This window comes from Glandiceps talaboti, chromosome 1 (assembly GCF_964340395.1).
Source record: "Glandiceps talaboti chromosome 1, keGlaTala1.1, whole genome shotgun sequence".
Lineage (NCBI taxonomy): Eukaryota > Metazoa > Hemichordata > Enteropneusta > Spengelidae > Glandiceps > Glandiceps talaboti.
The window spans coordinates 35,110,216-35,123,155 of NC_135549.1; the positions used below are offsets into that span (position 1 = coordinate 35,110,216).

The following is a 12,940-nucleotide window of genomic DNA, read 5'->3' on the forward strand; positions in this document are numbered from 1 at the left end:
TTTTCACTTCTGGAGACTATTTATATATAATCTCTCGGTATTCCGAATGAGTGCTACGTCATCGATATAGATGTGCAGACATAGGGGAATCATGAGTCCGAGATGACGTAGCACGAATGAGAAATACCGGGAGATTATTTATTTATTATATACATAGACCCACTATTTATTTCTATTATGATGACAATTTTAAACTAAAATATTCCGAAAATTACGCTGAACGTGCATCAATTTTACGAAGTGATGGGGCTACAGCGCTCAGCTCTTCATTCAGTTTTCAGCAGAATGTAGACACCATTGCGACAGCTGCCGTCGCTACTACTGCTAACATATATGTTGAGATCAGTAAAATTACACCACAGACTTTCAGGAAGGGAACATTTTGACAACGACGGGACGTTTGTCAAGAGCAGTGATTAATTCTTTGACAAAATATAGACACTTCCATCGGAAAAAATGAGACATATTCAGAGACTGGCTAACGAATGGGTGCCTACACTGGTTATGCATAGAACTCGGCTCAGAGTCATACGATAAAACATCAACACTGGCAAGTTATAATGTCGAAAACATTGTGAAATTTTCAAAAACACATTGTCAAAGGTCGATCAAAAGTTCTAGCAATAGTTTAATTTAACGGACAACGATTTCGCTGTGTTGTGCAACTATCACAACTGGAAGTTTTTACGATGTTGATGTCAGCATGTTTAACTACGTTAGTGGCTGTACGAAAGGAGATAGATGTGTCCAAAAGAGGTGTATTTGTTCATTGTTTACACTAATGATGATGGTGGTGGTGGTGGTGGTGGTGGTCGATGTTCGGTAATCCATGAATAGCAAGGAAACTATATTTTCAAACAACAACATTGTAACTGTACAGGTTGATGATGTTTACAAATAATTCAAAGTAGTTCCGACCATATTACTATAGTGTGACGTCAAAGTATAGTAATATGAAATATATGGATTTCATATTACTATACTTTGACGTCACACCCTGGGAATATGAGGGTCTATGTAAATAAGGAACATAATCAAACGGAAAGTTGATGCTTGAAAGATGCCAGCTGACGGGCTGCTGTGCTGTGCTGCTCGCGCTCAAATGTGTTCCTTGCTTATACTATAGAGAGGGGTATAGGACCGGCATCGAATAAACCAATCAATCATGTTACCTCAAATTTTTGTAGTGATGCTCATCATATCTGTGTCTCTTCAAAATATACATTTTGAATGAAGGAGAAAAAACAGCATTATTTAACTGATTAAACAGAAAGCGTCCATGAACAAGAGCGATGTGGTTTCAAGCATACACATACGACCAGGAGCATGAGGCAACACCTGGTGAAACTCGAAAATGATAATGATGTCATTCAGGTAATAAAGGCCCAAGTTAGCTACGAGTTACATTTACATATTTACTTCTTTATTTATAGTATATTTTAATAAACTCATTATACACGTCTACATATACTAGTATTTGTTATTTTGGGTATAAGGCCAGAAATGGAATAATTAAAAATAGTATATGTATATGTATGTATTATATTCTGGTCTTTTAAAAAAATGAAACATTTTTTTTTATAATAATCGCAGAAAAAAAGTTTATATAAATATGGAAGACTCCAAAAAAAAAAATAAAGAAACAAAAAAGGTATACGGATAGACATGGTGCAAAATCGACGCTTAGTGCGATCGCGACAGCTGACATGCTCCGCTGCTTGGCGTGCTCGAGCTCAAACGTATTGCTTAAACTTGTAATACAGAGGGGTAGGACACGGCATCGAATAAACCAATCAGGACGCTTGAAATCGAACATGTGACCCATGAATTTTCTACTAGATCACCATCAAACAAATCTGTGTTTATAACTTTGTTTATCAGTCATTCACATAACATATATCCTCCGAGAATCCGATTAATATTGTGTTCACCTTAGAATATATTTCTTTCTTGGTAGTTTATGGTGTATGAGAAAGGGGGGTTTCACATGTATCCTGGTAACATGTATTAAACTTTTTTATGGTCACAGGTATCAGAGAAGAAGTGAAACACAAACACTGAAAAGTAATTTTTGATAAGACATGTGGTTCGTACTATATGGCTATGCAAAGTAACAGTTCAATAGTTTGTACATGTATGATAAATCAACACATTAGGGGTGAGATTAGATCAGCTAGCCCTCGGATGTTCTTCCGATAAAATACGACACACCGCCGAACAACGCTATCGAGGATGGAACATCCGAGGTCTAGCGAATGTCATCAGGATATAAATAACTGCCAATCAGAGAACCGTATTAGCGACAAGCACAAACAGAGGACAATAGCTAAATTTTCATGCATATTCATCTTAAGGAGGGGCTTGTATAAATAACCACCAATGCGTTAACTGAAATGTGTGAATGACAACGTCTACACACTCATCAAACTCACAATTACCATAAACCAATAAGCCATAGTAATGACATAAATGTGTTTGTCAACACTTGCATGCAGAGATTCCCCGAGGTCATAGGTTATTGAATATATTAAAGTATATATATATGCATAGATGGCCCAACCCACCGCTCAATGTAATCTCAATGGAATGTCCGGTCTGAAAATGACATTCGCTAGACTGTTCGGGCAGGCCCTCACATGCGAACTTCGTTCGCTTATAGTTATAGCATCGAAAGAAAGCCCGAACGTCTAGCAGCAAGACTAGGGTGAGATCAGTAGGTAAGAAAACTAATTCTTTTAGTAAGGCCAAGAACCCCTTCCCCATCCCCTTCTAACTAAATTGGTAAAATTATTGCACACAGCACAATCAATTTCAAATCAGTATGTACTATTATGTCATGCCATGAATACAAAGCCAGTATGTAGTGAGGAAAAATAGCTCTTTTATTGGCACAATAAATGTATTTTAGTGCCATGCATAACAAATTTTTTTCCTATTTTTCAATCTGACATTTTTAGAATTGTTTGTATTGGGGTACAAAACAGATTTCATTATAAAAGACCTCCTCTCACCCCCACCCCACACTAAAAGAATTTAGTTTTTACCCTACATTGAGCTATTGATCTCAACCATAAATCAATTTGGGACTTCTAATGGAGATGATTGTAGTTATCATACATTAAAAGTACAAAAATATATAGGAACTAGACTAACTATATACATGGACATTGGTTATCCAATATCTAGACACAGGCTGGGTCAGGCACTTTCAGTCACAGTGTTTGCCACATATTATTTCAAAGTGTCCTAAATTGGTTATGTTTGTGCAAAATTCCACATGTTCAGGTCAATGGAGGAACAGAGTTTTAGAGCAGTATTTCATTTCATATGTTTTACATTTACAGCTACACATGCAAGTTTTTGTACCACAAGATGACACAATGCAACTCATGGCATGCAATGCCAATAGCGAGAAGTCATTTCTAACAAATAACTGTTGCTTAAAGGTGGCCATGGTGCAGTGTTGTGATGCCATACCATATGTATTGGATGTATTAAGAGACAGAGTTTTTGTTTTTTTTGAATGTATATTTATAGCTACATTTTTTGTATTTGTTTATGGTTTATTTTATGCACATACATTTTTTTATTTAATAGCTTGCACAGCACCCGCAAGTGGCAGCATAGTGGCTCAATGACTAGTATGCATGCGTGTATACTATGCGATGCGATGGTTTTTTGGTGATTTTAACCAAGGATGCATTGCGGTACAATGACTACGCGTGCACGTTCTATGTACGAAGTGCAATCTCCATGCCGAGAGTGCTATGTATGATCTCATCGCGAGGCAGCCACTCACAAATGAATCTACCGAGCTGTGCAAGCTTAGGGGCTTTGGCCTAGTTATGATATTAAATGTATGGACATTTAAGTACAGGAGCGTGGCTCATGATTTTGTTTAGTCGTTGAAAACAAGGTGACCCCCCCCCACCTTATTCACTTCGTAAAAATGATGACCCCCCTTCTTTGAGTCCTAAATTAAAGTGCCCCCCCCCCTCTGAATTGCCGCCCCCCCTTCTGTAAAAACTGTTCGCTCCCTAACCCCTATACTTATGGAATTACACTGGCTACCAGTACACTACAGAATCCAATACAAGATCCTACTACTCACGTACAAAGCTCTGAACAACACTGCTCCTGTTTACATATTTGATCTAATCAACCTGAAAGAGTCGTCCAGAGTTCTCCGATCAAACGACAAAATCCTACTTCATGGACCACGGAGTAACCGGAAGACTTATGGTGATTGTGCTTTCTCGCTTAACCCCCCCCCCCTCCCCACTTGGAACAATGTCCCTCTCGCCAGTCACCCAGCCTTGATATTTTTAAGAAGCGCATCAAGATTTATCAATTTAGCAGAGCCTAATGTCATCTATATATACCCCCAGTTTTGTAAAGCGCCATTGAACATTACTACGTATTGGAGTTTGGCGCTATATAAATCTCTTTGATTGATTGATTCATGGAAGTATAAGTAACCCACTTCCATGATTGATTGAATTACATGCTCGATGCTCGGTGCACCCTGTGTGGTTCGGTTTCGTTAAACCCATAATGCTTTGCAATGTGTAAATGAAAACGAGGTTTGGGGATTTCAGTTGTACCGGAAGTGTGCTGGGTCAACTTTTTGACGGTAGCGTTGCGTCGCGTAGGAGCTTGGAATTTCACTTCACCAACCATGCCTCTGCCACCGACCTTGCTCGCCAGACTGAAAAAGAGAGGACTTATCAAACAGGATGATAGCGGAGGTAGGCAAAAACTCAACAACTTGTATGCATGCAAACGATGTACGGGACCGCTACGCGATTCTGACAATATCAGCGCGACAGCGTCTCTATCTCTGCTCTGTTATACGCTGCGGGGTTTCTACGAAGACGTGTCGAAACCCCGCAGCGATAAACACAGCTCTTCAGTGTCCCCAGATGTTCGACACGTCTTCCCTTTCCCTTCCTAATGACTATTATAAAGTCGGTACAAAAAGCAGGTACAGACGAGCAGAGCTGCAGGTAGCTCTGGATGTAGTCCTGCTTGCATACGGAGTAATCCGGGACTCGATTCTGACAATTGTCCCTAATTAGGTCAAGTCAGCAATATAGACTCGTGCACCGCCTGTAAGCAGGGCTACTCTGGATGGAGACGTGTCGAACCTCGTATCCAGAGCTAACTACAGGCATCGACTGAATATTTTTTAGTTCACATTCAAATTTAGATCCAAATATCCGTCATCTGTTCTTATTCGCTATTTATTTTCATGGCAAATTTCACCGTCTCTTTTACAAGTGCAAATTCAACAATGTAAGTACTCGAATATGTTCACATTCTGTTGATTTCATCTATATTATAAATACTCCGAAACGCTCAAATTATTTCGCTCTTGAAAGCTGTTACTATTACCAATTTTAATTACGGATCACACGGAGCATGCACATTTGCATACATTGCATACAGAAGAATTGAGTCTAAATGGTAGATGGCATGCACATCCAGTAATGGTAATCCACAATTATAATGCACAGAATGTACTTGTACTCATCACCTGACCTGATTTTTTGCTTTAACTTTCATTGACCTTTGATGCAACGTATACATGTATGTTTGTCTCAGTTACCCAGACTATGTATATTGAAGTGTAATTTTGAATATTTTAATATTGAATATTTTACTTGTTACAGTCTGGACATTTGTCTGCACATATTTATCATGCAATAATGTTGATATCCTACTTTGGTCTAGATATTCATAGAATTTGGTGTTTTTTTTAAAGTTTGAATCTTTAAATACAACATGACAAACATTATTATGAATACGGCTGTCCGAGAAATGAAAAATCCTGTAAATGTTCTGAAAGAATTACAGGATTTTTATCGATTGCTCAGGGTATGGTGACTTATCAAAGTGACATATTTTCGACACAAAAAATATATGTTAAGTGAAATGTTCTTTGATGAAAAATATATTTACACATAAAAAAGCAAAATGAAAATCATGTGGGATGAAGTTTATATCTGGAAAATACATGGGCCAGTTTTGTTTATTATTTTTAAAACATCGTGTAGAAATTATAATTCCTAGCTGATCAATGATGACTAAAAGTTCAAACTGAATTAATGAAAATAAAAATTGCCTTGAAATTTTGCCTGTCATTTTATTTCATCAGCAAAAATTAAAACTGGCCAAATTTCGTGCATTTTCATAGTTATTGACTGTGCGGTGATTTTTAGCATGATGCATTTTGATAACATTTTACTTGCATATGGACGGAAAACGAGCCAGTAATACCTACATGTACAGTTGTCGAGAGTTTGTAGCACTAAATTTCAGAGATATAGTTGAGTATCAGTGCATGGACAGATTTTATGTTGCAGGGCTTCATCAGAGTGGAATTTAATAACAAATCGAATGAGGCATGTGGTATGCTTAGCCTGTGTGCCTTTCTCTTAGCCCAGGCTGTTTTACCAGAGGTATGTTTTCTTCATGGAAATTAAACTGAGAAATCTTGAAATGAACATTGATCAAACAAAATGGTATTATGAAATATCTCAGTTTTTTGAAGCTACAAAACATGCGAGTACATTGTGATTGTACAGTGACACTGGAACATTGTACATAGAACATTCTAAAAATAACACTGCATTGTTATGTAGATTTTGAAGGAACGCATGAAATAGCATGCCATTTGGCGTGATTCAACTCTGACCGTATGCAAATGATATTGAATGTCCAGACTGTACCTCTTGTAATTTCTGAGTGCCCTCATGTTCAAATAGAAATAAAATACTTCTAAAGAACTATTTTCCTGTAAAAGTGAAGAAAAAGACTCATATTGATCAGTGATGACCTACAATTATGCTATTTACAGTCATTACAAAATGCAGGTACAGGCCAGGTCAGGTATCGGCTGAATATTTTTTTTTATTCACATTCAGATCGAAAGATGTGAATCCTTCATAGTAATTGAATAATATTATATTATAATAATAATTTTATACTAATCGAGTTTATTTGAATATTAACCACCCTACCTGGGGTAGTTCTGTATGCTGAGTTCGAAAAATGGTGTCATTTTATTAACACCCATTGCCATGGTAACCAAAATCACCATAATATGTGGATGATTTTTCCAAAATTTTAATTTGACATCAAACATGGAAAAAAATGAAAATTAATGAAACATTTTCCTTGTTTTTGACATGTATGAGATATGGCTATCTGTTGTAACACAAGTTGCCTAAAATAGGAAAGCTGTTTCCATGGAACAGTAGACTAAAAATGTTGTGTTGGTCAAACACCTACATATCTAGAAAATAACACAATAAATTAAATTATAACATAGTTTATTTGCATATTGACCACCCTATAGCAGGTAGTTTGTTATGCTGAGTTCAGTTGTGCTAAAAACCACTAGACCGATTGCCTTGGTACATGTATTTGGTGGGACATTACTTTTGGTGTCTAGTTGGGAAATTGTAAAAAGCAAAATGATCACATCACAGGTATGTGGTTTGGGTCAAAAATGTCATTTTTGGTCAAAAAACTTCAACTCTGAAGCTACTTGGCAGATTGGTCTGAAATGTACGATTTGTTCATGACATGATGTTTCCATCAGTAATATGCAAATTAGGACTAAAAATGTAGTCTTCTCACTAACTTTTTTACCAGAATTGAGATTTTAGACCTAATTTGCATATTGCAGATTGGATCAACCACCACCTTCAAGTGTCACAATTTGGTTCCCATCGACCCCCCCACACTCACTTTAATAATTGTACTTTCATTTTCTGCCCACATGGTGGCATCGATTTAAAAGATAATGAAGTATTAAAATGTCTTTGAGAAAAGAACAATGTAGACGACCATTAATTACAATAATGACAAATACTCGACTATTTATAAAGACAAAGTGTGAACTGACAACAGCTGACGCTATACATTGATATCCACATGTACAGTACGTGTGAATTACAGGGCAAACACGATGCTGTATACTTTCGACTAGCATTCTTCAGCGTCGTCAAAAAAGTATAACTAAAGTATATACTTTTTACGACGCTGAAGAATGCCAGTCGAAAGTCTGCAGTATCGTGTTTGCCCTGTAATTCACACGTACTCACGGTACACGAGATATCAATGTATAGCGTCAGCTGTTGTCAGTTCACACTTCGTCTTTATAAATAGTCGAGTATTTGTCATTTTTGGTCGTCTACATTGTTCGTTTCTCAAAGACATTTTAATACTTCATTATCTTTTAAATCAATACGCCCGTGTGGGCAGAAAATGAAAGTACAATTATTAAAGTGAGTGTGTGTGGGGTGTCGAATGGTAACCAATTGTTACACTTGAAGGTGGTGGACGGCAACTTTGAGTAGTGATCGCCAAGACTGAGTCCCGGACGCTAGCGTCCGGTGCCGTCTAGCGTGAGGAGATCCCTGGTCACAATCAAATACATGTACATGTATGGTGGTGATGGTGAGGTGGGGTGTTTGAAATTACAGTTTGAACTGGAAAATGTTCAATTTTGACACTTTTTGTGACTACTGTCGTCAAAGAGATGTAAAAATGAGTACACATTCGATCAATTGCTAATATTTGATTGCTGGGTATGTACATTCTTTTGTAATTGGTTCGAAAGCATTTTGCTGGCACACTCGCTTTAGGCGGGTTACATTGCTTTTTGCAGGATGGTGTTGAGCGAAACTTGCAGACCGTCTGCAAGCAGGAATATCAATGAGATTGCACACAGATTTCATGTGCACTGATTTTGGGAATACATTTTTGTAACCCTTGCTGATGACTATAAAATACAGAAATAAACTTTAAATTGTTAAATTCAACCTACATGTACGCTTATTCTGTAATTTTTAGCACAACTGTACTTATTAGGTTCGAGAGTGCACACTGTGATGTGATCATGCTATAGGCATGCGTGTGTGTGTGTGTATGTATGGGTTTAAACAACTGGACCAATTGCCATGATACTCATGATACTTAGACTTAGTTGGTGTATTACCTTCAGTGTCTAGTTTGGAAATTGTTCAAATTATTTAATGATCTTACCACCAGTGTGTGATTTGGGTAAAAAAAATGTGCCTTTTTGGTGAAAAATCAATAACTACTGAGCAGATTGGGCTGAAAATATGTGAGATTAAGAGTTGTTCATGACGTGACGATCCCAAAAGGGATATGGAAATTAAGGCTAAAAAAATGTCTTTTTGGTCAAAAATGTAAAATTCCAAAAATACGTTGTACTAAGCAGATTGGGCTGAAATTTAATGGGGATGCATCTGGGGATGTGCAGATGAATGTGTTTTCGCAACATGATGTTCCCATTGGCGATATGCAAATTAGGACTCAATTTCAATTCAAAATCTCAATTTTGGTCAAAATATAATTGAAAACTACATTGTGAATGGGGCTGAATCTTGGTGGGAATGTTTGTGGAGGGTTATTCTGCAGTTATTTTGACCGAACTGGCCATAGCAACCATGAAAATGCCGTTAGCAACAGTGAAATGATGATGGACATTACAAAGATAACAGGGATGGGTACAATGTAGATAAGTGAATAAAGATTTTAAAAAATATGCAAATATGCCTAGCAACAAGACCATGACCATAGCAACAGTCAATTGATTATGTATATTGTAAGGATAATTGATTAATAGGCAAGCAAGTAAACATCCAAAATAATTAAGCAAATATGCCTAGCAACAGCCAAATTACAGTTGTGTTACAATGCCAGTGGCACTATTTTTCAAGATGTTTCGAGATCCAGGGATTTCATTAGAAGATGGTAGCCAGAGAAAGTACCCCACCTACTCTTGTCATACATGTATCTTCACCTACTTCTGCCGAGATGTTAATAGAAATGATGTGAAATTTAGTGAAAGGCAATTTTGTAATCATAGGAATTTGATTTTCAAAACCATTAATAAACGAAAATACAAGTGTATTATGCGTATGTTTTCTTCCGTAAGGAAGAGATGTATTTAGTGGGTGAAAGGCTGTGTGTGTCTGTCTGTGTCATTGTTTTCTCCAAAACTGCTGGCTCAAATCAAACGAAATCTTGTACACATGTTCCGTAGGGTAATGGCAAGAACTGATTGAACACGAATGCACGCTTCATTATAACTTGGTACATACATTTGCGATACCAAAGTGCACCTGAAAATATAACTAGTGTAGCTTTTAGTTTTAATAAGTTATTGGCATATTTTCGGTAGGCCACAAAGAAGAAAAAGATAGTTTCTGGTCAGGAAATGTTGTCTAAAGTGGTGCGATTTTATAATTTTCTTAAAAAATGACTGGCTCAATTCAAACAAAATATATTGCATGTGTTCTGTAGCAGGGTAGTGACAAGAACTGATTAGGTTTCGGTAAACATGCCTTGTGAATATTAACAAGCAATTTACATAATTAATGGTTTTCGGTAATTAGGCTATATCTCAAGAATGCACGCTTCAAATTCAATATCATTTGCAGGGCTCGAAATTAACTTTTTTAGTTGGTAGTCACTTTGACTACCACTTTTTAAAACTGGTAGTCAACAGGGAAGATTTGGTAGTCATTCTTTTTTTCAGCATTTAATAATTTATGCATAAACAAAACATTAAGTAATAAACGTTCTGATAACACCTGAGTTTTTTTCATGAAATTAGTGACATTCATATTATGCAAACATTTGACCTGTCCTAAAATAATACATGTAATATCATACTACAGTAGTATCATAGTAAGTAAATATCATATAAATGATTATTGTGTGTACCAAGCTGTTATTTTGCAATGTCCACTTGGAAACCTCAAACTGACAGTGACACAAATTTTGGCATAACACGTAAATAATAAATATACACACATTTTACATTCATTCAGTCACACACACATGTATACATGTACAAACACCCCCCCCCCCCCCCCCCACACACACACACACCAAACAGTTACTGGCCTCAAACATATATACAGGACGTGACTGAGAGATTGAAATAAACTTCAAAATACTAACTAAATCGCTAGTCACACAGCAAAATTACGTACTTTCCATGTTTCCACTGAATCAATAACGGTGTGAGGTGTACAGTTACATGTAATGATTAGTGGCTCATTCCATTTCGGGTGTGTGGGTTGCTTGTCAAACTTATAACACAAATGGTCTCAAATCTGACCATTTATGCTATTTATTATTATTTACTTTGTAAAAGATAAAACGTCATACGATAAAAAATACATACGTGACACGGTTACCATCCATTTCAGTTTCCCTTAACCCTTTCACCACGACAACCCGGTATACCAGGACGCGCTAGGGCGCCCACGAGAACCCGGTATACCGGGACGCCAAAGTTCATTCACCTTCATTGCCGTAAAACCGGTCAACGGCAGCTATTGCTGCAAAATTTGCTGCCTTAACTAGTTCCACACATGCGTATTAGCCTTGTTTATGTATACTGCCATTTTGAATGCGTGACAGTGAACGGTAACTGAAGTATGGCCCAAAAAACGAGCGATCGTAATTTTTATGTACGTTTTTCGCCAACAAAATCGAATTTAAACATGGCGGAGGTGATTAACGGCTCCCATTATTTCCGACTACATACAGCTCTTGAGGATAAGCATGTCGGCAAAAAGCGCCACTTAGGCATCCCGACTCGGACTCGCATACTTCCAACTTGTGGGCATTTTTTATTGATTTTGGGCATAAATTTGGTTGTAATTTTTTGTTGTTCTGTCAAATAATGAATTATATTTACTCAAACTAACTTTTCAAAAGGTATTGAGGTGACGACTATTCTAATAGCTAGTACATGTATATCTATTCGAGATGAAATATGTTTACTTTGTTACTAAATGTGCCGTTCAAAAGGCGACATCAGCGAGTACAAGTATAGTACTAGTAGGCTAAAATATGCCATCGATGTGTCTTGTGTGTTGATGGTATTGTGATGCTTCTTATTCGGCAAATAATAAAACATGAGATAAAAGTCACTGAATGTGAAACAAGCGACATTATTTAATGATCTTACCATAAATCTAGATGTACATGTAGTTGCAACACTTAGTTTAGAAATGTTGTAGATTTTGTCAAATGGAAATACCACAGATTTCAGTTTTAATATCTTTTTGATATCTTAATTCAACTAGATCCAGATGAAGAAATAATTGCAGAAGATTATTCTGATATGAATCCAGCCTTCTATCCACGGTCATCAAGTCAGCATGGCGGTGACAATGACGATGATGACGGAGGAGGTGATAGTGAGAGTAGTGAAAATGATAGTAACAAAGATGAGGAAATGGAAGGTGGCTGCCCTAATAAATGGAACAAATGGCATACATGCAGCAAGTATTGTGAAGAGAGGTGGGGAAAGCCAAGGAAGAAACAACCTAGTAACAAATCAGGTGGAGAGGAACTTCCACCAGGATGGGTTAAAATTACTGATGACAACACGTAGGTTTATACATTGTATATACATGTCGGGGGTACACTTGCCACCTGGGTGGGTTAAAATTACTGATAACAACACATACATGTAGGTTTCAGAGGTCGCGTTAAGGTGGTGGTAAAGGCTAGGGCGTCAGTTGAATTTGTATATGAAAACTTCATATAAACCTCGACACAGTCACTAGAAACTATTTTGCACACGCAAAAAAAAAATCCATTCATATAGTTAGAGGCGCACTACACATGGATTAAATATTCCAATATTGGAAAGTTTTCTGTGTAGCTAGGGGGTTTGATATGACCTCCACAAGGGAAATGAGAAATTCATCCACGCCTAATTCTAATATGTAAGTCTAAAGACCTTCAAAACGATGGTGTAATACTACTATTAATTTGATGGCATTTCGAAACACCACTTTAAAACAATTTGCAAATGAAACTGTCATCGGATATGAAAAAAAACTTACTCGCTGCGTAATACTAACGTGTTATTGTCTTT

At 37.0% G+C, this 12,940-nt stretch overlaps 1 protein-coding gene across 2 annotated transcripts in view; it reads left to right on the forward strand.

Moving 5' to 3' along the window:
- The first annotated feature begins 4,618 nt into the window (after positions 1-4,618).
- Positions 4,619-12,940, forward strand: part of LOC144437149 (polyglutamine-binding protein 1-like) — a 53,131-nt gene continuing 44,809 nt past the window's right edge. Inside the window, exons 1-3 of one of the 2 annotated variants that reach the window (XM_078126023.1) lie at positions 4,630-4,748; positions 12,141-12,248; positions 12,285-12,447. In XM_078126023.1, the coding sequence (XP_077982149.1) occupies positions 4,679-4,748; positions 12,141-12,248; positions 12,285-12,447 (341 nt within the window). In that variant the 5' untranslated portion in view covers positions 4,630-4,678. Of the gene's footprint in view, positions 4,749-12,140; positions 12,448-12,940 lie in introns of both variants that reach the window. The other variant, XM_078126015.1, reaches the window with a different exon arrangement.